The 27,336-nt window shown below is 35.3% G+C and overlaps 2 protein-coding genes across 5 annotated transcripts in view; one reads left to right on the plus strand and one right to left on the minus strand.

Annotated features, from left to right (window-relative positions):
* IMMP2L (inner mitochondrial membrane peptidase subunit 2) overlaps window positions 1-27,336 on the plus strand; it is a 901,263-nt gene that overhangs the window by 413,316 nt on the left and 460,611 nt on the right. The window lies entirely within an intron of this gene.
* LRRN3 (leucine rich repeat neuronal 3) overlaps window positions 12,175-27,336 on the minus strand; it is a 38,691-nt gene continuing 23,529 nt past the window's right edge. Inside the window, exon 2 of the mRNA XM_036863027.1 lies at window positions 12,175-15,129. Within this exon, the coding sequence (XP_036718922.1) occupies window positions 12,647-14,770 (2,124 nt within the window). The 5' untranslated portion in view covers window positions 14,771-15,129 and the 3' untranslated portion in view covers window positions 12,175-12,646. The remainder of the gene's footprint in view (window positions 15,130-27,336) is intronic.

The raw sequence follows: 27,336 nt of genomic DNA on the forward strand, positions 1-27,336 counted from the left end.
TTAACTATATTCCTGTAGACTGTTCTCTAACCTATGTAAAAATTACAAACTTTGGAGTCATGTAGATTTGGGTTTTAATCCCAGCCCTTCTTTGGGCAAGTTGTTCAACTCTTCTAAGCCTCAGTATGCATGTTACATGCTCTTCCTTCCTCTTCCCCTTCACAAAGCACCTCTTCAGTAGCTGCTGTTGCCATCTTTTCCTCTCTTCTACTTTCCCTTATTATGTTGGAATGAAAAAAAAATATTAAGCTTTGAACTAATAACTACAAAAAGAGAAACTAAATGGCAATTCCACAGATATTTCTTGACTTGTGGTTTATTCCTGACCATGGGTACTGGTAGGTATTTAATGTTTTTCAAATTGCAGGTTATGACTAATTGGTAGTTAATAAAATCAATTAACAGATCATATCAACATTTTTTTTAAAAAAAAGAACTAGAATAGAATGGAAAATATACTGAATTTGAATTGCACAGTTAGAATCTTTTTTGTGAAACTTAATTTTTGTTTATGTGTGTGTCACAATGTATTATATTTACTTTAATGTGGAGCACAGTTAAAAACAAGTTTAGAAGCCAATAGCTAAACAAAAACAAGCTTTAGTTATTCTCATCTATACTTCTCTCCTCAGCATCCTGTTAACTTATGATGGGATTAGACTACTGTTAGTAAGTTAAGCAATGCAATAACCTTGATGTATGGGAATACCTTTCATTAGTTTTCCTTTTGGGGTTGTCTTTCTTTTGTTGACTGAAAGCCTTGTAGTTCTATCAATTTCTCTAATGACCATAGCATCATGGAGGTGTAATCGCTCTGTTTCTGTTTTCCAGTTCTTAGTTTGTGTCAGGCTTTATTTCCAAAAGTATGCTATCAATGAAATACTATTTCTAACTATAGAGATTCTTAATTTTCTGCTCTTGTGATAATTGCTGATGCTAATTAAGTTATCATAATACCCACCCCTACTACCTGCTGAGTGACTTTTATCTAAGAGGTCATATCAGTTCATATGAGAAATTCCAAGGTTTATAGTGGGTGTTAGCAAACTAACAACCTGTCAATTTGCTTTTACATGGAGACCGAATCCCTCTTACCCATAAAGACTTACTAGCAAAATCTTGGTAAGTCACTTAAACTTTCTCAACCTAAATTTTCTCACCTGTCATATAAAATATGGCTACTGATAGAACCTTCCTCATGGGGGTTAAATTAGGTTATATGTCTGCTAGGGCTTAGCGTTTACTAAGTGCTGGTGATGCTGGTCTTGGTGATGTTGCTAACCACAAGATTTGGCCTCAAGTATGAAGACCCTCGTCTGCTTAGAGTTGGCTCTGCTTTCGATTGAAAACAGTGCAGGAATTTTGTTAACATTGCTCCCCAACCAAATAGAGAGCTTAGCACACCTACAGGGTGGCATTCTGTTTGCGGTACTGTATTTTAAGAGAGACTTTGATGACTTGGATCATCTTCAGAGAAGAGTGACCTGAATAGCTTTAAGGACATGGACTTCTTCAGTGTGGAGCAAAGAACATATAGGGACATGATAGCATGATCGACTTGCAGGGCTGCCCTGTAGTACATACATTAAATTCATTCTTTTTTTGCTCCCTAAAATAAAACTAGTGAAAAATAGAAAGAAGCAAATTCTCAGCTGAACGTGAGAGTGAAAATCTTTTTACTCTTAAAGCTTTGCAAAAATGTAATAGGCTGATACATAAGGGACTGATGTACAATACTAGAGGATGGTAATATCTGTCAATCATGTCATTGGGAGCTTTGGGGCTGGGTGAGGAAATGATGGGGTGAGCAGTGAAGTCTTCTTTCATCCTGAGATTGGAGGTCTTTCATGCCAGTTTTACAGTCTGGGCACCTCTAGTCTGTACTAAGAGTGAAGGAATAGAGTCAGATAATATAAACTTTGTGGAAGACAGAATGACAGGCTTTGTAAGAGGGGGACAGGAAGAATGTGGGGCTCTCTTTTCTGTATTTTCTTGATTTTGTATAATAATCACATGTTACTTTAGTAGTAAAATATATTAAGGCAAAATAATATAAAATTATGTACTTTAAAATAATATATTTTAAAGGAATAATGTGACATCATTATTTTAAGCTTGGAATTTCAAGTCAAGGAGATCTTTAGGAGAGGTTTAATATAAAAACTCATTTCTGAAACCAGATTATTTAAAGATCATAGGGTTGGCTTTTCCCACTATAGCAAAAATCTTTATTGATAAGCCCATTGCCACTGTGAAAGCATGCACAGGTGTTTGACAGTGCTCACCTTGGAGCAGGGGAAAGATTCAGTGGGTTTGCAAATTTGATGATAATTTTATGTGATATTTCCATTGCAAGGACCAATAATTCATCAAAGTAGGTTAGCATGATTTTTCTGAAATCACAGAGTAGCTACGGAGGATATATTCAAATGTCAGACATATGTAAAAATGTCTTATATCTTAGAAAGTACTTGACAAATGTGTAATCAAAGCTTTATGACATTTAAGATTGTAACTTTAGTTCGACATCTAGGACTACTGATCTCATAGACCTAGTATTTTATATATTCTGGCTTCAGTGAACCTAAAACTTGACTTGTTTTTTCCAGAATGAGATGAGAGTTTGTGCTAAGCCACATACATGTTCTTACCTGGTGTGAGTAGTCACACTGAAAAACAGTTGACCTGAGTACTGCAGCCTAGCGCTGGGGCAGAGTTACTCGTATCAATAAAACAAAAATCACTCTGTTGTTACGTTTACTTAGTATCATTTTATCTAAAGGCTTCTCTATTATTCATACCAGAGTGAAATGGAACAGACACACTTTCCATGGTGAATTGTAGTCCTCTACGAAATTAGGAGCTCACTTCAGAGTGTTGTAGGAGTCTTTCTGGGCATACCAAGACCCCGGCATTTAAAATATCATGAGAAGGTGGATGTGCTTTCAACCCCCCCTTGGTTTCAGGTAAAAACCTCCAACAGACCTTTCAAACAAAAGATTTTGAAGGATTGAAAAGTAACTAATTTAATAGTCTTTGTATCACAGTTTCCCAAAACCTTTTTGAGAAAATTTAATAGCGAAAGTATTTCCGAATTTTTATGCTAATGCTTATCTTTTCTGTTAAGTTTATTATGTCTATTACGTTTATGTCTATTAATGCTTATCTCCTCTATTAATTTTTAAGTACATCTTCAAAATTAAACTTTAAATTATTGACATAATTTACATCTTTAGTAATCTATATTAGACTTGTGTTAGACAATCTTAATAAAATTTTCTTCTTAAGAGGGCTCAGTGTTGAGAAACCATAAAAAATGTAGAATGAGTGTCCTATTCATGTGGGTGAGTACTTCTACCTATTCTACTCTTTCTTATTTTAGGTTATTTTGAATTCAGGGTCTCAACTGGAAACATAAGAGAGCAATTTTTTTTCTATTATCTGAGGAAAGTGATATCTATGAGATCCAGTTAGAACTATGTCTGGTATGGTAGAAAACATAATGCAAGGAAATGAGACACAGTATTTGTTCCTGGTGTTCCTAAATCTGTTTTTATACTTATTAAACTCTATATAACATATGTGTGAAATTTCTGAAAGAGAAATACAATTAACAGTGGAAATAGAACTAGATCGGTCTTAAATTCAAACACATAGACCCTAATTTTACATTACATGGGTTTTAATGTACAAAACTGGCCAGAATACCTAAGGTCTCTTTCATTTATTTTCCCTTTGGGGAAAGAGTGGAGAGCTGGAGTAACATTTTGACCCTCTGTTAATTTCATGGGAGGTGTATTTTTTTAATATCTGAAAATAGGATATCTTACATATAATGGACCATACTTACTCTGAACATGAATGGTTTGTGTCTGAGTGTATGCTTATAAGGGTCTTGAGAGTCTCTCTGTGTGTGTGATGTGGTTTCAGATTAGGGGAGACCTGAGGAGTAGTGTACAGAGTGTGCCTGTGTCTATTTCCTTTTCTCTTTTATTTCCCACTTCTTCTCATATTCCCAACTATGGAGGACTAGGGATTGGATGAGAAACTGGGGCTTGGTTATAGAGGGAGACAGGCGTGAAATATGGAAAACTAATATTTGTAGCCTTATAAATTAGTCCTGGTGTTTTAAATTTGACCTAGTCATTTTCCCTGGGACATTAGTTTCCACCATGTTTAGCACCAAGTAAAGTTTGATTTTTTTACCCATATCTTCATTTATCTTTTGAAGCCAGCTCTGGCTTTTTCCTTCTTCAGAACTTTCTCCCAGTTACTCAGCATGCTGTTGCTATTCAAATTCTTCAGCTTGTTGTCATCTTCACACTGTCCCTAGCCTGCTCCCAACATTTCTCAGCTTTTTAATTGGGAGATTGTGTAAAGGCAGTCTTAGTTGTTAGAACCCTTTCTGGGCTCCTTTATAATAACCTGTACCCCAGCATATGTGTAAGCTATCCCCATTCCTATCATATTTCTATTAACTTATATTGCAATTACCAGATTCATTTGTTGGTATCTACCTGTAGACTAAGTTTTATGATGTCAGGGAATTTGTCTATCACAGTCAATGTTGCATCTCTAGCAGCTAATACCATGTCTGGCACATAGTAGATCCTCAATAAATGAAGAGCGCATGGGAAAAAATCATGTATGAATGAAAACATGGGCCACTCCTTGCTTCTCTGTTTAGAAAGTTTACTACTATTATTTTCCAAATAATAGTAGCAAAGGAGTTCTGCCATATCAATGATTCATTAAAAAAAAAAAATCAAGGTGGGGTGGTACCTTTGGAATGAGAACAGGGTTCAGCATAGTGACTATGAAATATTAGCAAGCAAAAATTAGTACTCATTAAATACTGAGATACTTCTCTACACATAAAATCTGCATGCCAATTTAATTTCATAGAAGCTTACTAATCTGTGGAAATGTTTGCTTGTTTTAATGACTCACCTTGTTTCTTCTATTGGGACATAGAGACTATCAACTTCCTATATGGGCATTGGAGGTTTTAATCTCAGGGATAAGTTTAATGGTGTCAAGTTTTTATTTAATATTTTTTGCAGCCCCATTTATGAACAAATAATCCATGTTATCTATCCTATATTAATTAGTTTTGTTCTTCTAGAACAAATTCATTTATTAGAACTCCTCAGAATCAATTCATAAACTCCAATTCATAACTTAGAACTCCTCAGAACCCGTTTGTAATAGACTACAAGTCGTCCAACAGACTAAACTCTGTCAGAGTGCACTGACTTATGACCCTCTAAGCTGTTAGTGTTTATGGCACCAATATATGCAAGGATGGGGATGTTGGCAGAAAGTTGAAGGGAAAAAATTTTCCCCTCAGTCCTTACTCTTTATGAACCTCCTTCTAAGGTCAGAATTATCATGTATGACAAATATAAGCTAGAGTCAGAAAACAAGTAAAACAGGTAATTGACTATACTTTTCTGTAATGGGATAGAGAAACAGGAGAGCATTATGCATGGGGACTGTGAAATGGATGCATGGAAATAATTACAGAAGAGTCTTTTGTAAGTCTCTAGAAGTACCTTGCAGCCAGTGAGTACTTAGTGAATATGCTTATTTTAAAAGTTCAGTTTATAATATATGCAGGTTTTTGGAGGTTGTTTTGTTTTGTGTGTGTGTGTGTGTGTTTGTTTTTGTTTTTTGCTAAACCAGTGCTCACAGTTGTGCCTTTGGCAAGTAATAACTGAAAGTTGGCAAACTGGAACCCATTACCCCAATCCCTCATGCAGAATTGACATAGGAATATTATAAGTGAACATGTTGATGGAGATAGTTAGAAGACAATAGCACAATTAATGAATCTGGTATACTATTGATGGAGTGTTCCCTCCTCAAAATACCACCTATTAGTTATTTTTTGTATGGCATGCCAGAAAAGCACCTGGGTATTATTATTTTTCATGATGTTGTACCTTTTGGTTTTTCTGCTCTGTGATATTATTATCTTGGGAAAGAAAATTACTTCTCTGAGACTGATGTATAAAATGAGAGTGTTAACAATGAGCCCACAAAGATTTCATGAAAATTGAATTACTATAAGTGTGTGTGTGTGTCGCACGCATGTGAGAGACAGACGTGCATATAGAGAAACAGAGACCAGGAGGGTGAACAAGCACATTCCTCAGTATGCCTGACACATAGTAAGATGGTAAATATTCATTTTTCCCACACCCCTTCTCCTTTAGATCTGGAGTGGATTTCTTACGACCATAGCAAATTTTTAGTCTGGCACATATTCAGCATTCAGTAAGTGTTTGTTTCCTTCTTTTCTAGTTTTTATCTTGTTACTCAAGGAAATATGAATGTATATTTATTCAAATACAATAATGTTGATAATATATTTATTAATTGCTATGCATTATATGTGCCAAGCAAATCTCTCAAGCATCACACTGTGACTTCAGGCCTGAGCCTGGACTGAGACGCACGTAACCCATTGGTGGGAAGAACCTAACTCTCCTTATCTAACACGGGTGTTTTTGATGTAGCTCGTTTTTTCAATGCAGTCTATTAAATCTCTATGAATATATGTAGATAAGGATTTTGATAGAAAAAAGAAATAAATGTTTTATTCCCTTCTATTTTTTATACCTTTTCTCTGTTGAAGGATTCTTATTTTTACTCTCAAGGGTTTGAATTGGGTAGTTAGAATCACATAGTTATATAAATTCATGCATTTTGTATGTAAATGTGTTTTTTAAACTCTAATAAACAATTTAATGTGAAAATCATATATTGGAATGTTGGTTTGTTGATTGACTAGGAAACAGGGATGGGAATCCCGGAAGCCTTAAAGTTATTTTGGGGACATGATTTTTTTGTTCTTTATTGACTACATGTCTCCTCTCTGTAATCATTATTAAAGGGATGTTTACCAGAGGTATCTGTCTTTAATCCCAGTTTTGATAGTGAATTTCAATCTTATATAGTATTCTTTTGAAGAACTCTTTCAGTGTGTTTGATCATATTCCTGTAGTAATAACACCTCTGATGGTTTAAGAACTGTTTGTCTTTACCAACCTTGAATCTGGTACCTCAACTGACCGGAAAGTTATTTTATTACACTCTGATTCTTTCAGTGCTAGGATTAGGAGGGTCAATTTATGTCCTAAGTTTACTCCATTGTTTGTTGCAGAGGCTGATAAACATTATAAATGGATATCACAATTGGATTTTGAATCAATGACTTGACACCGAACCATATATTTTAATGAGAAGCTGGATTTTCCTTACAATGGTCACATAATGGTATTAGTTTCTTGAAGATGTATTAGAGTTAGAAAAGATAAAGACACAAAGCACTGTGAGGTCTTCAAATGCCATTAGAGTTCACTCTTCTGAAAGACTTGCCAAGGTTAACCACAATTCTTTTTGCTATGCTTTGTTACTCTGGACCACACTACAATAATTTTGAAATCATATGTGATAAATCTGCTCTGAATTTATTACTTATTTGAATACCTCACTTTGCTTTTAAGAGAAAACTGTATCAAAGTATCTGTTATATACATGACCCCTTATTTGGTATTGGCTATATGGCTTTATTCAAAGGTAAGCTAAGAGCCCTCTGATATATATGTAAAGTGAACTAGAATAGGTAGATTCAAATCTCTGTGGGCTTGTCTATTTTCAGTAGTAATAAAAAGGAATTGTGTTCTATTTCATGTATTTTCTCACTTGAGCATACTGAATGCTTACTAGTCAATTCAAAAGCACCTTTGTTATATCATTAATGGAATGCTTAGGCCAGATTTTGGAAAAAATCTATATTTTACTAGAATATTCTTCTTTAAAGCTTGTATTTTAATAATTTTACTTGGAATTGGATATTTGTGGCTATTACAATTAACTCAGATTTTGCCATTTTATTCCTGTGTACAAATAGTGTTTTTATTTTCCCCTTGCTTCAGAGAAATAATATAAACCAAATTGGTGGTCACCCCTAACAATAAAGTCCTCACTTTTCAAATTAACACACAAAAGTAGCCACTACTGTGTTGAAACTGGAGTCAGTTTCTTTCATTTTCCAGAACTCCATGACAGGCATGGCTTTTTCATTCCAGTACAATACTGCCATGCTCCCAAGCAACAGCCTAGTTAGCAAGGCATTAGTCAGGGTAAAATGATATTATAAAGGTGGGGGCTATAGAACTAAGGGTGAAAATACTACCATTTGAAAGAGAAGATCATTTTAGTCTTTCTGCTTAGATTTATCCCCAAATGACCATTTGGGACGCTTGATATACTAAACATACCTGTAACAACCATATTCTTTGAAAAAACTTTTACTTATTTGTTATCATTTGTTTTGGCAAGTTAGAGAAAGAGAGACAAGAGAGACAGAGATTGAATCAAAGAAAATGTAGCCATAATATAATTACTATTTATAATTCCCTGTCTCCTAGAAAGTCAGCATTGTGATGAAGCTAAAGATGTTGCTTTATGTTTACATATACAATGAGAGTTTTTTCCTGCTGTTTATGACAGCTGTGAGAACATTTTATTGGAATTTTCTCTTTCTTTAGCAAATATATGCTCTTAAACTTTTAGTTTTTTTTTGCTTTATTGGTTACTGACCTGTCACTTATAATTTTTCATGTAAAAGGCTAATCTATGGAATTTTTCTTCATAGTTGTTGGAAGATTTTTTTTTTTTTTTTAATGGGTACTGGCACAGGAATTAGGAACCGGTGTTTTCTTTTCTTTTTTTTTTTTTGTTAGCTACTTTATTTATTTATTTATTTATTTATTTATTTATTTATTTATTTATTTTTGGCTGTGTTGGGTCTTCGGTTCGTGCGAGGGCTTTCTCTAGTTGCGGCGAGCGGGGGCCACTCTTCATCGCGGTGCGCGGGCCTCTCACTATCGCGGCCCCTCCCGTTGCGGGGCACAGGCTCCAGACGCGCAGGCTCAGTAGTTGTGGCTCACGGGCCTAGTTGCTCCGCGGCATGTGGGATCTTCCCAGACCAGGGCTCCAACCCGTGTCCCCTGCATTAGCAGGCAGATTCTCAACCACTGCGCCACCAGGGAAGCCCTGGAAGATTTTATAAGAGTGGATAGAGTAAGTTGGTCTTCCTCATAAAATACATAAATATTTTAGCAGTGCTAGATTACCTTCTTGAATTTGACTTACATTTCTTGGGTGATCATTCTATGTTGAAAATAGGGGAAACATAATAGTTATCCATGTTTTTGTGCCTAGAAATAATTTATGGTAAGTAGACATGCCTGTTTATTTAACCAGTCTGAGGATGGTGTTAGGCTAGTATCTATCTATCTATCTATCTATCTATCTATCTATCTATCTATCTATCTATCTATCATCTATCTATCTATCTATCGTGAATAAAATCAATAATAAATTTGAATTAAGTTCCTGTATCAACATGTTGTGATAAATAAAATATTTTAGACCAAAGAAAAAAAATCTGATTTTCTGAACATTACCATTCTGTGAAAGTATGGATTGAAGCTGGGTCTCCACTAGGTAACATAGTTAACACATATTTGTGAAATCAGTGATACATAACCAGAATGCAAACCAGTTGAATATAAGCCCCTTAATGGTGGGGAATTTGTCCTGTTCACTTCTATTTTTCCAGTGACTAATAGCCATACAATACATATATATTGAATATAAACAAAAGAAAATATAGTTAAATGAATAGACTAAGGAATTATAATGTTAAAATTATGCTTGCTGTTATATAGTGTTGCTTAAGAAATTTTTACCTAATTAGAATAAATTTAAGAACTGCAGTAAGTATCAACGGACTGACATATGTACCATAAATCTATTTCATTTCTTTCTAAGTAAAATGGTTACATATGACTGGCAGCATATTGTTACTTGGCTTTGCTGACAATTGCACATTTCGCTTCACATTGTATGCATTTTTGTATTCAACTAGACATGCTTATTTATAGAAAATTTGGATTTATTTTGTAGTGTAAATTATAAAATATATAATTCTTGTAAAATTATTTTTTTCTAAAAAAATGTTTTCCTTCATGCAATGTGAGGGGATCATGTGGTATTCATAGAGATATAAACTTTAGAATTTTATTTATTATAGGCAGAGTTTGCCTTTGTATCCATTTGGTATCACCAAATTGTAAGTTACATGCTTTGAGTACTTTAACCAGTGCTTAGTTAACTTTATGTGAGGTTTAGGAGGTAATATAGGGAGTATGAAATGCCATTCTGTTGTTGAAGCAAATGTCTTTTTTTCTTTTTCTCACTGGCAATTTAGATTAAAATTTGAGCAAGTAAATAGGATCATGATTTGCTTTGAGCATCTGTATTTATTCAGCTGTAACAAAAATGCTTCATTTTAGTGCTCACTGTTAGGTATCTATTCAGAGTACTTATTTACTGCAATTTCTCTAAGAAAAATGTAGCTTGAAATGGATTCTCAGCTTTACCATGTTTGGTATAGTTCTTCATGAAGATAGATACATACAAGAAACCTGAGCAAGTTCTTGCTGACCTATACAGTACCTGCATCCTAATAGGTCATATTTCAGCTCCTCTATTTTTGATAAATAGCCTGGCTCTTTTAAAAAGCTCTGTCCGTGGTGCTGAAACCTCTTGTGAAGTATGAGCATGTCTTATTGATAAATTCTAATGTCAGCCTCTCTGTGATAGTGATTCATCAGGTTGTAAAATTTGTGTTTGGGAAACACATTTAATCAGCAAGTTTCATATTTTGGTTGTGTTAAAATTAACACAGTTGTCCTTTTGTTTTAAAAAGTTCATAACAATTACTTTCCAACATTGTCAAAAACAGCTAATACTTAATTAGAAACTGTTAGTGCTATCACAAAAGCAAATGTCTAGTATTAACATATAAATTGATATGAGTTCAGTGGTAGAAATGTTTACAGGCCAGTGACATGTTGATGATGTGCAGAAAGCTATGGTAAGAAAACTTAAACACTTGATTATGAACAGATTAAGTAGCAGTTAACATGGAAGACTTGTAGCTTTGTAGAGATAAGCAATTTGCCTATAAAAAGTAAGGCTTATTACCTCTGTAGATTTTTTTTTATTGTTTCAGGATGTTTTCTTTGTACACAAATACATTGGTTTTGTAGGACTATGGGTTTTTGTTTGTAAATATGACTAAAGCCCTAAAAGTCTTGGTTGTTCTTTCTAGGTAAAAGTCTTGTATTTTCTGTATAAGACTCTAAAATAATTAGTAATGTTATTAGCACTTCAATTCAATGATTCTCAATTTTTCTAAGCTGTGTTATTTAGGTGCCTTACAGTCATTGAAAACTGCACTTAATTTTTTTCTTTTATTCTAAGTCTCAGAAGCTTTTCATGAGCAAAACTGTCCTCTTAAATTTCTATTGAACTCTGGAACTTCTTCCACTATGAATTCAGTATATCTTAAAATAAAATTTAAAAATCCTAGTCTCAGAAAATCCTAGTCTCCTAAAATTCTAAAATCCATTGTTATCCTGGGGAAAAGAACCATGTACTTTGATCATAACTGTCTTTAAGTCAGTACCAACTAGGTTAGTTGCTATACAAGTATATAAACCTCCTTCTTTGGGGGTCATGTAGAACATGTTTCCTTGCTGTATTTGCAACATAGAAGATTATTAGATTATTTGCTTGTTATTGCAGTGAAGCTCATTAAGTGTTTACAGTCACAGCAAGATTTGAAAATTACACCTAGATCATAAGTCCTACTGAAATTTGGCGATATTTTCTGCAAAGCAAGCAGCCTAATGTTGAGCTACTACCAATTATTAAAATAAGACTTTCGTTTCCTTAGATATTGGATTTACATTATATGAACTTAATAATTAAATCCACTCCAAAAGCTGCTTGTTAAGAAAAGAAAATCTATAAGTGAATACATAATTTCCAAGAGGATTTGTTTCTGTCAATAAAGGGTTAAGTACAATGTTATTATTGCCTTTCAATATTGATAAAGTGCCTTCTAAGATCCATTTTTGTGCATTATAAAAATGTAGTTACATCACCCAGTAAAAGTGTCTTACTCTTAGCATTCCAAATTTCATTATAGAAAAACACTTTTTGAAAACATTGTCATTTAAATGATATCTGGTCAAATGATATTTCCCAGAAATTATTCTTTATTTAGAAACAAAAACAAGACAAAAGCAATTGATTTTAATCCAAAATGTATTTTTCCTTATAAAAGAGGTCCACATATTCACTGTGTCTACTCTACAGAATTTGTCCATTTTATTACACCACGTGTCAATTCAAGTTTATCTGGTCACTGCAAAAACTCGTGGCTAACATGTGTAATACAACACAGGAGGAGGTATTGCTCAGTTCAACTACTCTTATATACTTAAAAAAAATACAGAAATGTTTTTGTCCACTTTAACTGTAGTCCAGACATAAAAGTTACATGAAAGTTCTAGAAAATGGAATTGTTTTATTTGGTTGCCACAGTACCCTTCGAAGCCAGTTAATTAAAATGCTGAACTTGTACATATGTCCATTGGTCAGGAGCAGCATTGGTGAAGCTTAAACTTCCTTCTTCAAAGTAATATTTCTCTGCCTTTTTTTTTTTAAAAGTACAACCACAGTTTTGAGTTTTCTTTGAAGTAGATTTAGTTAGTTGTTTTTAGGACATGTTTGTTGGCACACCTATAACAGTTGCTTTTACTTCCAATGCTGTACCTTTTTCTTTGCCTGCTTCCCAGAGGTTGATCAGAGGATAAAGCTCACTGAATGCAAAGGTTGGTTTCTGTAAGTAATTTCTCACATAGTTATGTCCACCATCACAGTTCATTTCTTGAGAGAGGCAGCTGAAAAGACATATCATACCAATAATCCCCAGAAAACCTCCAAGGTAGGCCATAAATGCTGTGGTGTTACTCTTATCATACTCTTTTCGATCAGGGTGCAAACCTTTTGTGGTGACATTTACACATTGTTTTCTGCTTTTTTGATAGATGGTGGGGATATCAATACAAATCTTATACTCAGTTGATGGGTTCAGATGAGTAAGATTATATACCTTGACATCAGATGGTATTCGAGCACTTTGGGCAGCATGGGAATTTTGAGTCTTGACAAAGGCTGTCCACTTAACACTGGATTTGAGAATTTTAGAACTTGCTTTCCAAGACACCAGAACTGAGTTGGCCTGAACATCTTTTATTTTAATATTCAAGGATCCATTGTTATCCTGGGGAAAAGAGCCATCCACTTTGATCATGATAGACTTCAAGTCAGCACCAACCAGGTTAGTTGCTATACAGGTATATAAACCCCCTTCTGTTGGGGTGATGCCACTTATATCTAGTGTGCCTTCAGAATGGACATAGAACTTGTCTGTCAGAGTATTAGGCAAGAGTTTTTTACCAGAAGGTATGATCCAGTAGATTTCAGGCTGTGGCTCTGCAGTAGCTCTGCAGTGTAAGGAAACATAGCTCCCAGTTTCTAAATCCAGATTAGAAGGAAAACTCTCAGGAGCTATAAGAGGGAGACAAATTTCCATCATTTCCCTGAAATGCACCTGCCGAACATTCTGGCCTTGGAATTCAGGTGGGTCCACGCAAAACAGTGAATCTGGCTCCATAAATCGAATGTTGGTTTTGTTCATATTAATCCAACGGATGACACAATCACACCTGATGGGATTGCTGTGTATGCTGATTTCCTTGAGGTTTGGCAGAGACTCAATGGTACTGCGGTACAGGGCACTAAGGGCATTGCTGTTAAGCATGAGTGATTCCAGCTTGGGTAGTCTGAAAAATGCATTTGGGTGAATGTAAGACAACCTTGGGTTGTTAGTAGCTTCTATTTTTCTTAAATCTGGCAGGTTATCCACAGCAAGACTGTCGATGGAAATCAGCTCAGGCATATTGTTTATCCCCAATTCTTTTAAGTGTAGCATATTGCTAAAATCACCCCTCCGTATTCTATTAATGGGATTTTTATTTAGATCCAAAAATTTGAGGTTTACCACTTTTTGAAGAGCAACATGGGGCACTTTAATAAGCCTGTTGTCATAAAAAGAGATGCTTTCTAAGTTTTCAAGTCCAACCAAGGCATTATCTGGTATTTCCGTGAGGTTTATACCAGCTATAACTAGGCTTCGAAGATTGATAAGAGGCTTAAAGTTCATGTCTTTGATTCTGATGATTGGATTTTCCCCAATCATCAGAATCTCCAGATTGGGAAGAGCCTCAAACCACTTACTGTTGATCATCTGCAATCTATTTGAATTGAGATGAAGTCGAAGAAGATTATGTAGGCCAATAAAGGCTCCGGGTGAAATTGTAGAAAGCAAGTTGTGATTAATATAGAGTTCTTGTAAGTTACTAAGTCCAGACAGACATTTTTCAGGCAGCTCAGTAAGTTTGTTTTCCTCTAGGTACACAGAAAGAAGCTGAGGCATCTTTTTTACATTAATATTGGTAACTGAAGATAAATTGTTTTGAGATAAGTCCAGGCCAGTAAGATTTACTGGGAAGTCTATGGAGTATTCAATTTTTGCAATATTGTTAGTCTGTAGGAGCAGAATCTGTGTGTCAGCAGGCAATCTGGCTGGGAAATTTGAAAGACCTAAATCATTACAATCCACTGTAGATGCTTCCATATAAATGGATCTAGGTGTAAACCAGGGCCGGATTTCACACGTACATAATTGTGGGCAATCTGCTTTTTTATCTACAGCTTGTACTAGTGTAGTGATAGCTAGGCCAAGTAGCACATGAATTTGGAGTGGCAGGTCCTTCATCTTAGCTTTCTTCTTCAGAGATTTAATGGGTCCTTAAGGATTCCAGGGTCACTGCTAGTAAGATCAGTAAGAGCTGATAGATAAGGAAAATAGTTGCCTTTGTCAAATGATGAATGCCATAGAACTGCAAAGATTTTCTTCATGGAAAAAAGTGCCAGTGCCACAATTGCATTGTCCAGAAATGTCATGCATATTGAAGAAAAGGTTCCTATCTCCTTTATGATAGAATACTGATATACTTTTTGAAGATGGAGTATGTATAGATGGTCACAGGAAATTAAGCAATTCATTTATTTAAGAGTGTAATATTCAAATCCCATGCTTGTTCAGTACTTGCAGGAATAGCAGCATGATGCTAACTATAATAAAATAAAATATAAAAGAAAAAAGAGAAAAATAATTAGTCCAAAGGGAAAAAAACACAATATCCATTAACTAATTATGATTATCTTATATATAATATTCTTAGTTTACAGTTAATTCAGTATGTTTTGATGACTTTATCCTTGTTATGACTGTCCTTAATAGTTATTGGCCCAGACATTGGATAGGCTGGATTTTTTTTTTTATTGGCGTATAGTTGATTTACAATGTTGTATTAGTTTCAGGTGTGTACATCAAAGTGAATCAGTTATACATATACACATATCCACTCTTTTTTAGATTCTTTTCCCGTATAGGCCATTACAGAGTATTGAGTAGACTAGCCTGTGTTATATAGTAGGTCTTTTTTTTTTTTTTTAATTAATAGCTACTCTATTTATTTATTTGTTTGTTTGTTTTAGCTGTGTTGGGTCTTCGTTTCGTGCGAGGGCTTTCTCTAGTTGCGGCAAGCGGGGGCCACTCTTCATCGTGGTGCGGGGGCCACTCTCCATCGCGGTGCGCGGGCCTTTCACTATCGCGGCCCCTCCCGTTGCGGGGCACAGGCTCCAGACGCGCAGGCTCAGCAGTTGTGGCTCACGGGCCCAGTTGCTCCGCGGCATGTGGGATCTTCCCAGACCAGGGCTCGAACCCGTGTCCCCTGCATTAGCAGGCAGATTCTCAACCACTGCACCACCAGGGAAGCCCCTATAGTAGGTCTTTATTAGTTATCTATTTTATATATAGTATATGTCAATCCCAATCTCCCAACTTATCCCTCCCCTCCTTTCCCCTCTGGTAACCATAAGTTTGTTTTCTACATCTGTGACTCTGTTTCTGTTTTGTAAATAAGTTCATTTGCACCATTTTTTTAGATCCCACATATAAGCAATATACTTGTTTTTCTCTGTCTCGCTTACTTTACTCAGTATGACAATCTCTGGGTCCATCCATATTGCTGCAAATGGCATTATTTCGTTCTTTTTTATGGCTGCGAAAGTGGATCTTTAGAAGACTGAAGTTACATTAAACGTAAAAATTATGCTGCCAGAATTTTTCGTTGTTTTCAAATATTTGCTTGTTTATAGCCTGTAATTTTATTTATTATTTGTCGTTCTCTTTGACAATTAGTTATAGGGGGGGAAAAAAGAAAACCTTTCAGTGATGGCTTTTTTTATTTTCTCTTAGAGAGGCAAAATTAAAAGTTTATAAATAAATAATACTGTTCAGTTACAATCAAATGAGTTAGCCTGTGGTTCCTCAGGTTCCCAGGAGACGGCATTTAGAAATAAAATTATAAAATGAACTAGAAATTGTGGAATTTCGCTGAATTTTTCATTTTAATTCATACTTCTCTCCATAGTCTCCTTTGTATAAAGTGACTTGAATTTTGCAGTATTTGGAAAAGGTAGTCTAACTTGCTGTAGCTGTACCTGTATATTGTCATGCTTAACTGAAATTCAGATTAATGTTAGACTTTTATTTTTCCCTGAAAATAACTTACATTCCATTAGTTACTAACAATGAAAAAGTAACTTTGATTACATCGCTAATACAGACACTTAGATGTACCTTCTTTTAAATGGTTACTGATGTCTTTATCATAACAATAAGCAATCTAAAACCAAGTTGCAATTTTGATATGTGCTGTATTGTAAAATACCACATTACTTTTACATGTACACTCCATCCCTTGGACTGCCGATGAGCTCTCCCCACAAGTGTGCAGGACAGCTGGAGCACGGCTGGACTGTTCATTCTGAGACTTCTTGCCTACCAGTAGTAATGGTCTGCTGAATAATCAGTCTGTGAATACTGTTATTTTCTTTCATCTCTGCCCAATATTGACATTCATAATGGCATTGTTGAGTGACTCTAAGGTAGGTACTTCAGTGACAGAGATCAATGTATTTGGAGATATGGTCTCTACAGAGAGATAAAACACTTTCTTTTTAATTTAAAACATTCTTTGGTTTTCAGATTTGTTGGAATATTTACAGTTCAAAGTCACACCTAATTCTCCTCTTATCCTTTAAGAGATGTGATAAAACTGGATCATGAAGTTCAGATAACTCCTAAGTTATCTTGAATTAAGTGTCTTTGCTTTTTTTGTTTGTTTGTTTTGTTTTGTTACTTCACCTATTTGCTGATCAAAATTCCTTCTTTAAATACTGTTCACCTATTACTCTTAATCTGTTTTAAGTAAGCTCTAAGCCCCTTGAGGAAAGAATTTAATACAACTGCTTCTTCCCTGAAGATGTTTTATAAATCCTTAACCCTCCATGATCTGGGGTCCCTCCTCTTTTTCTCTGTGTTGTCATTTTCTGCCATTCTTCTGCATGCAGCCTTCTCTCTGCCAGTAGAACTGTGGGTGCCTCACCCTTTTCTCTCTGCCTGGATTGCCTGTTTCTTTGTTTTACATTAATTATTGCTGTTTTATCAACCCTCAGTTCAAGCATCACCTCTCTGTGAAGCCTTCCATATAACCCCTCCCCCCAGCTGTACTTTAGCTGCCCTCTGAGGTCGTTCAGTGGCCCCAGCACACACCTCTGTCAGAATATTTAGTTGGTTCTCTGCCCCACCAGACACTCACTTCCTTGAGAGCCTGAGGCCTGCCAGCTCCTGGGCATGGTAATTAGAACGTAGTAGATGCTCAAGAAATGTTTTCAGTGAACTGATAAATGAATTATATTACTTAATAAATGTACATATTCATGTTTGCTACATACAATTTAAGCAATTCGGTTTGTTTGATTTCCTAATTTCAGTATTCAACTGGTTTAACTTGGGTAAATCTATTAGTTACACAGAATGTGTGTTACCTTTATTACTTAAATCCAAAGATTAAATTTGAGTGTAATACAAAGGAACTAGACTTTAAAGTCAATCTAATATTATATCTTAGTTTATTCCTCAATTTATCCAGTCAACATTTAATGAACACCTTTTATGTGCCAGTTATTGGGTTAATAGTTGGAGGATAAAAAGATGACTTAGATATGGTTTCTTCCCTTCATAAGTTTTCAGTCTTTCTGGGGAGACACAGGTAAACAGATGGTTACAATCCAGTGTCAGAGATGAAATGGGAGCACATAGGAGAGGCGCCTGGATAAAACTTAAAATAGCAATCTATTGCCTCTTTATCCTCAAAATGAAGAAAAAACCTAGGTACAAAGTATAAATTTCTGCATGTTGCCATAAATCACTCAGTTGAGAACTGAGCAATCATAATGTCAGCCAAATAACCAGTTATATCCCCTTTCTCTGGCAGAGCAAAAAGACTCCTATATTCTCCTTTATGTTAACTAGAGGATTAGAAATGTTCAAGGTGAAACATTCTTTTTAGGGGGATGTTAACCTAATAATACCACTTTTTGTTTTAAAATTTTTGTATTTTCTTAAATTTATATTTATGTTTAATTAGAAACTCTATTCTGACCTCATTTCATCATTTTGGCATAGCCATATGCCAGAAACAACCCTATTTGAACTATATTTATTCTGCAAGCTTGAGAAAATGAGAGTTCTTAAAGTGGTGAACAAATTCAAATTTTATTTCTCCAGGTCTGTAGGAAGAAATTGTCAGTATGGGAGGTACAACAGAGGATATGTAAATTTTGCCTTTCTTGTAATATTGATTTTTTTCTTATGTTTTTGAAAATGATTATGATACTTTCACTAATGGATTATTTGGCATGGATTATTTGCAGGTTAGTAAGGCAGTAATAATATCTTACCTCTTAGAGCTTTGTGGTTTTCCAAGCCCTTTGTTATTCATTATTTTATGTTAATAATGGCCTTGAAACAGATTGGAGAGGGATTTTAACCACTATTTATTTATTTATTTATTTATTTATTTATTTATTTATTTATAAGGGTATTGACACCTATCTGCCTGAAATCACACAGCTAATAATTGATGAGGTGGGATTAGAACCCAGGTTTTATCCTTAGGCCTGCAGCTCTTTCTAGTAAGCCATATTGCATACATATGTAGAGATGCTATGAAATTATTATTTTTTTTTTTTTTTTTAATTTTTAATTTATTTATTTATTTATTTATGGCTGTGTTGGGTCTTCGTTTCTGTGCGAGGGCTTTCTCTAGTTGCGGCGAGCGGGGGCCACTCTTCATCGCGGTGCGCGGGCCTCTCACTGTTGCGGCCTCTCTTGTTGCGGAGCACAGGCTCCAGACGCGCAGGCTCAGCAATTGTGGCTCACGGGCCTAGTTGCTCCGCGGCATGTGGGATCCTCCCAGACCAGGGCTCGAACCCGTGTCCCCTGCATTGGCAGGCAGATTCTCAACCACTGCGCCACCAGGGAAGCCCCCTATGAAATTATTTTAACAGAAGGTAATGTAGTGATGTTTTTCTTAGGAAGGGCTGGTATTACCTTTGACTTCAGCTTTTCAAATTTAGAAAATTAATTTTATCAATCTACTAATAGTGACTAGGGTGTGATTCACACTAACCAAACTCACAAGGGACAAAACCCAAATGCCAATACATTACAATGAGAAATATGACTGTCAAAAGAGTACAAATACTTGAATCTGCTGGTCAGTGCTTTTGCTCCATTTAAAAAATCTACTTGGAAATACAAATTATGAATCTGCAATTTGTTTGTAATTATAGAGTCAGGTGCAGGGAAGTTAGGTTAGACTTCTTAATTATCATCATCATCAGAAATGATAGCCTGACATACCTGCTTTAGTAAAGAGCATATCGTCACCAGAAACTGGACTTCTTGAGTCTCATGGCCCTTTTAGCATGACCTCAGCCCCCAAACATCTATGCTGGGAAGCTTTTCCTGGATTCATTTTTGGTCACCTCTCATTTGTGTCATGATAATCATTTGTTTACCCTTCTTTTTTCCCTTACTGGCCATAAAATTATTAGGCAGTAGATTATTACTAGACATTAGATTATTAGACTATTTCCTTACTAGGTATAAGATTATTAGATTATTATTTTCTTACTAGATTATGAGATTATTATTATTAGGAACTGTATTCAGCTTACTTTTGATTATATTAGTACATTTGATCAGTTGATTAGTACCTAAGCCTGTATATAGGTCATTAAACAAATGTTTGCTACATGCTAACTCACAATTGTGTCTTTCTATAATTTGTATTGTATGATAGAATATGGAATAATGATTAAAATGACTGTTTCCCTTCTTAAGTAACTTAAAATAAACAACATAGAAAAAAAAATAAAGAGAAAAAGATATGCCCCCAGATTTTTACAGAATATTTTTCTTATTGTTTGGTGGTTAGAGAGTAGAAATAGGGGACTTCCCTGGTGGCGCAGTGGTTAAGAATCCGCCTGCCAATGCAGGGGACACGGGTTTGAGCCCTGGTTTGGGAAGATCCCACATGCCGCGGAGTCACTAAGCCTGTGCGCCACAACTACTGAGCCAGCGCTCTAGTGACCAACCACGAGCCACAGCTACTGAAGCCCACGTGCCTGGAGCCCGTGCTCCGCAACAAGAGAAGCCACTGCAATGAGAAGCCTGTGCACCGCAACAAAGAGTAGCCCCTACTCGCCTCAACTAGAGAAAGCCCGTGTGCAGCAACGAAGACCCAACGCAGCCAAAAATAAATAAATAAATAAAATAAAAATTTATTAAAAAAAAAAAGAAAGTAGAAATAACACAGTTATACTGCCAAGTTTCCACTGGCAAAACAGAAAGTGGTTCACTTTACCAGCACCAATTTAAAAACATAGCTGTTCTTTAGGTACACTTTAGCTTTATCAGTGAGAAAATCGTTTCCCCTGGTGGCTATTTTGAGATTTGGGCTAGATAACAGTGATAATGGTGATGTTGATTTTAGAAGGAGATACTGTCGTTTGTTTTTTTATGTGCATTGGTGTAAAATTTTTTTAAAATAACAAACTAATTATGTCATTAAAAAATAGATGGACCAGCTAAATCCCATTTTCACTTTTTGAGAATTTTAATGTGTGTGCCCTAAACCCTCTCACTTCTGTCCTCCTTCATCTTTCCCTCTTCTACTTTTCCTTTCTGAATATAATGAAAAAAAAAAAAACTCTCTGAAAAATGTTTTCAAACTTAGAAAATTTGTATTATGTAATTATTGATATACTTACATAATTTCCCATACTCCATCAATTTGCTGGGATTATTTTTTCTTCTAAAGAGTAGGAAAATTATACTTCAAAAAGTCAATATTTCAACTTAGGTTTTGAAGGTTTTAGGACTGTTGCCTGGATAGATGATCTGGAGCCTAGCATTGGGACTGGGACGTAATAAGTCTTCAAATAAATATTATATTATGGATGGATGGGTGGATGGATGGATGTAAAGTAGATAACATGTAGATAAAATATTTTGCTTCTCTTCTTTAAAATAAATTAAGCCATATGCAAGTAAATCTTAATAGTGGATGAATTTTCATTAAATGATTTCTTGTTGTTAGGGTACACATTCATATATGTAGTCATATGTAGGAGCTAAGGACCAACTCATAATTAACTGTTGTTCTTTTCAGTTGTTTTTTCATCGAAAACTATTTTATAAGGTTATTTTTTGTATGTTCTTTTAGTTTTTTGTTTTAGATTTTATTTATTTATTTATTTTTGGCTGCATTGGGTCTTCGTTGCCATGCGTGGGCTTTCTCTAGTTGCCTTGAGTGGGGCTACTCTTTGTTATGGCGCACAGGCTTCTCGTTGCGATGGCTTCTCTTATTGCAGAGCACGGGCTCTAGGCACGTGGGCTTCAGTAGCTGTGGCACGAGGGCTCAGTAGCTGTGGCTTGTGGGCTGTAGAGCACAGGCTCAGTAGCTGTGGCGCATGGGCTTAGTTGCTCCATGGCATGTGGGATCTTCCCAGACCAGGGCTTGAACCCGTGTCCCCTGCCTTGACAGGCGGATTCTTAACCACTGCACCACCAGGGAAGTCCCCCTTCTTTTAGTTTTAAAGGCAACAGAATCGTATATTAAAGCAAAATAAGTTATAATTGAATATTATACAAGTTCAAAAGACAATGTTAAGGAAATGTCACCAGGACTGAAAACTGACATCTTAATGAAATGTATTATATAAGGGCTCTTTTAAATGACTTGAATGAATGACTCCTACAGTCCAAAATCAACCCTTATATGGAGCTTATCGTCTATCTGCTTTTTCATTTATTCTTCCATTTGATCTGTCAATAAATATTTGCTGAGGGCCTACTGCATCAGTCACTGTGCTTGCATTTCTAATCTTTACATTTTATAAGATTTTTAAGAACTGAAAGATTAAAAATGATTTTTCTTTGACAGAGAAGAACAGTGAACTTAAGGCCCTTTTTCTGGGGGTGTGGGTGGTAAATTTGTAGACCTTTTTTTTTTAAATTTAGAAAGCATTTTAAGATGTGGAATTTTCCTAATACATATGTCCTTCTGTGCTTTCTGAATTTTTCTCACGGGGTCTTTAATTTTTTTGTTGGCTTCCCCACATAGATTTTGCCTAAAGGAGCGTCAAAGATCTAAAGTGTTTTCTGTGTTTTAAATTAAACGAGTAATATATGTATAATAAGACTCTGACCAGCAGCATGAAACCTCCTAGTTTAGGCCATTAAAAGAAAACAATTTTAAGAATTCTCATATCTTATGATATTTTTTAATACCTGTGGACACTCGTAAATTTAGAATTCTTTAAAATAAAAATAGAAATTATTTCTAGATATAATTATATATGCAACTTTTGAGAGCAAAAGCTACTTTTTTTCTTGGTAAAAAGATCTTAATTCTTTAGCTTATTCTGTTTTTCTACATTTATGAAACATTGACCAGGCACCTCCTTTTTGGCAGGCACTGTTGTAGCTACTGCAAAGTCAACAGTAAATAAGATGAACTATCTGCTCACCAAGTTCTGAGTTACTGAAGGAGAAAATAGCAGAGGTGATGCACAGTAGAGTTGACTTGTTGTAATAGTAGTATGTGTACTACTCTACGGATGCACAAAGGAAGAGGCTTAGTTCTATCCATCCAACGGAAGTAACCTGAATGTTCTGTGTTCTTTTATGATCCTTATAAAAAATAAACTGAAGTAGTGGGGAAACACATGGGTAAGAAAATGTAAAATCCAGTACCTTTCAGGTGAATTTTTACAATCCTAAAGCTTAAGAACGAAGTGTGGCTTCTTCCCTGTACCTCATTATGCGTATTATAAAGACTACAGAGTCTGAAGAAGAGAAACATTTGGATGCTTAAGATCAAAAATTGTTCAAGATAGGAGGTTGCTATGGCTACATTAAAGCCCAGTTTTTCCTTTTCTTCTATAGCAGATTGCTAGCTAAGTTCATTTGTATAAAGTACTTAAATTCTGTCCTCCCATTATCTGACTTTATATTCCTTTGTTGTAAGACTCAATCTTTCTTCAATTCTAATTGAAGGTTCCGTATCCCAAAGGTATTGTTACGTTATTCTAAATGCATCCCTATAAAAGGCTATTCTTTTTTCCTTGAGAAATATTTATTTTCCAGTTTTTCAGAATTTATTAACTATTTAAATATCTATGTCAACTTTCAGGGAGTGGATAATGGTGACTAGAGTAGTTTACTGGATGCTATCTTAAAATATTTATCTGTTAATAAAAAATTGATATAGGGGAAGAAAATTTGCTTTGCCTTATGAAATATTGATCAGGTTTACTAGGCGATTGTGTGATTGTGGACAGGACATCTTACTTTCCTCTGCCTCAAGTTACTGATCATTAAAATTTAGAAATTGGTTATATGATCGTTAAGGTTTCTTCATACTCTAAACTGACACTACTCTGAACATGAAACATATTTTAAAAGATGTCCAAAAAATAGCTGTGGGTAAGCTAACTTATTCAGTTTTAATCTTTGTATTTAATTGATCACTAATTTATATTTAGTGCTGTAATCCTGTGTCATAGACACATTAGGATCACTGAATTTTAGTCATTATGGGGCTTTTAAATGCTATCAGATTAATTACCTGCCATTATTCCTATTTCACTTTACGTTTATATCTAGCTAGTAGTAAATGAGGAAGAGAGTTACTTTAGTCATCATATTGAGGCACACTACACTGGGTAAGTAAATTGCCTGGATTAGGTCCCTTGATGGAATAACTGAGGCAAAAATGAGTTGCCAGTAACTATTAATATTGACATATGAACAATATATTCAATATGATATTTTTGCTAATTTGAAAGATATGGATTTTTAATAATATCAAGTTCCAGCCACCTGAGTAAATTTAGTATCATATAAAATTAACATATTTTTGATGTCATAAAATTTTTTAGCTGGAAATGGGCATACAGATCTGCTGATTCTCAACCTCATCTCAGTTGTGAAAACCTTTGTTCAAATAAAGTCTCACCTAGATTCAGAATAAGTCAAACACAGGAAGGAAGATCTATTCTGGTTAGCATGGGACGTGGGATGGCGGAGGAGAGTGTGGTTTCTGGAAAGATTTAGATGGTACCCAGCTTAGCCTTTCTGCCCATAGCATCTGATCCTGAAGAGGCTCCAAAGACCTCAGTTTTCTGAACCATCCATTTATTCCCATCCTCTCTTAGAAATGAGGTAAAGGAGGCCCTCAGAGTGAAATGACTCATACAAAGTGGTTCATTCTAAAACGGTGTTGAAAATTTGGAGAGACTTTAGGCATTCTTTCTCACACAAATTCCCCCACTGTCATCTCAGTCTATAGACCTGCCACAGTGAGGTCTCTTTCCCTTGACCTTGACTGAATCCTAATTGGTCTTTCTCCTTTCAAGTGAAAAATCCCTAAGTGTGTTATGATAGCACTCAGCTTCCATGGTAAGTATTTGCCGCGTAAGGGATGGGGCAAGGAAGAAGGAAGTGCTCTGGAGGAGGGTGGGTATGGTAGGAGCAGTTAGTAACAATATATCAATGGCAAGCATGTCCCATGTACCACTGGTCTCATGCCTCATGTAAATTCTTACAGGTACTCCTCATGTCATCTCTTTTTGTAGATGCTAATATCGTCCTTAATTTTCACATGAGGCCAAAGAGGTTAAATGACTTGCCAGTTTACACCCCCTCAGATTCAAATCCCTTTATTTTGCCCCTGAACCACTGTTAAATTAATTAAACAAGGAGGCCATTAACTGATAGGACTCTAATTCTATGGTGACCCATGTAAGCAAACCAAAATCTAAGCCTGTAAATGCCTCAAGGTTACAAAATCAAAATGCTAAGGACAAGCAGGCAAATAGCTTACTAGGCTTTAAGCTATAGCCAATCAATAACTCCCTTTTTTTGCTTCCACATTTTCTCTCTCAAAGCCTCTCTCTGAGCTCCTGCCAATGGAGCCTTCTAACCACTTCCAGTTTGGCTCTACCCTATTCGAACTGATTTTTGCTCAAACTCTTAAAATCTTAATATTCCTCAGTTTATCTTTCACTACCACTAAGCTCTACTTCCTCTCAAATGTTTATTAACATAGTACCACTCATCTTAGTAACTATTCAGAAATGTATTTCCTATAACTGGATGAGTACATTGGCTTTTGTTGTTGTTTGTTTCTCCTTCTCTGATAGAAAAGTTTTACTCAGATGAAATTTAGAAGGCAGTTGAGTGTTGCAGAAGGGGAAGTAGAATAAGAAAACCTTTTTTCTAGGCCTAGTTTTGCTGTGTGACTCAGTTAAATCATATTGCTCTCTGAGTCTTAGTTTCCCACAAAACGTGGGGTTTGGACAAAATTTTCACTATTATTTCCAAATTGATTGTTAATGTTCTGGGAAATCCCATAAAGATTTTTTACAGAGTTACCATTATCAAGAAATCTCTTTTTTAGAGCAAAATTATTTTTGTTATTGTACAGAATTTATGCACTAAAATGTATGTTATGAATACCCATATATTTAGTGGATACCATTTTTGAGGATGATTTCCTTAGATTCTGGTATTTTGAGAATCTCAAATCAGATATTTTGAGATTCTCAAACTGGATGGCATGCTCTTTTGTCATTATGATAGGAATAGCTGTAGCTAAAAAGAAAAAAAAAGAGAGGAGATTTGATATTATTTTGTGTCCTTGTCATATTCCGGATATTCTATTTGAACAGAGAATATTAGTGCAGATCTTAAACAAGTCACGTACTATTTTCATCCCTCATGAAACTAGGCTCAGCTGACTCCCTTAGATTAAAATGTAGGCCTTGCAATGAATTTCTTTTAGAGAAACCAGGAGTAACTTAAACAACACAATTCTTTTTTCTCCCGATTCTTAAAATATGCTTTGGGCAGATTGTGAGGTAGTCTTTAGAGTTTTTATCTTTTTTCTTCTGCTGTTTTCAAAATTTGGGGCTTGTGCTATGTGGGGAGATCCATAGGGATAAAATAAAAAAGGATCAAGATAGTTTTCTTTAAAAAATAATGCTAAACATGGCACCCCAAAACAGCAGATTTGTGGCAGCTAGTTATAGCATAGCTACGATCAGGAAGGATAATTCGCAGTGCAGAAATTCCTCATTTATAATATTCTTTTAGAGAGTGGGGAATGCCATCTGAGTCTCAGGAGTGTTTCATATTGGTGTAGTGATTTCTGTATACTTAAAAGTAACAGGTTGTCATAATTCAAAAAGACACATGCACCCCAATGTTCATTGCAGCACTGTTTACAATAGCCAGGTCATGGAAGCAACCTAAATGCCCATCGACAGACGAATGGATAAAGAAGATATGGTACATATATACAATGGAATATTACTCAGCCATTAAAAGCAACGAAATTGGGTCATTTGTAGAGATGTGGATGGATCTAGAGACTGTCATACAGAGTGAAGTAAGTCAGAAAGAGAAAAACAAATATCATATATTAACACATATATGTGGAACCTAGAAAAATGGTACAGATGAACCAGTTTGCAGGGCAGAAATAGAGACACAGATGTAGAGAACAAACGTACGGACACCAAGGGGGGAAAGCGGTAGGGGGGTGGGGGTGGTGGTGGGATGAATTGGGCGATTGGGATTGACATGTATACACTGATGTGTATAAAATGGATGACTAATAAGAACCTGCTGTATAAAAAAATAAATAAAATTCTAAAATTCAAAAAAAAAAGGTTGTCGTGATACCGTCATTTCTTATCATGAAAAAAATTCTGATTTGTATTTATTTTTAATTACAGTTTTTGTTCAACTGAGCACTTCATTAATAGCATTATTTGTGAAGTTGATTTTTGTATGTA

This window comes from Balaenoptera musculus, chromosome 9, assembly GCF_009873245.2.
Source record: "Balaenoptera musculus isolate JJ_BM4_2016_0621 chromosome 9, mBalMus1.pri.v3, whole genome shotgun sequence".
Taxonomy (NCBI): Eukaryota; Metazoa; Chordata; class Mammalia; order Artiodactyla; family Balaenopteridae; genus Balaenoptera; species Balaenoptera musculus.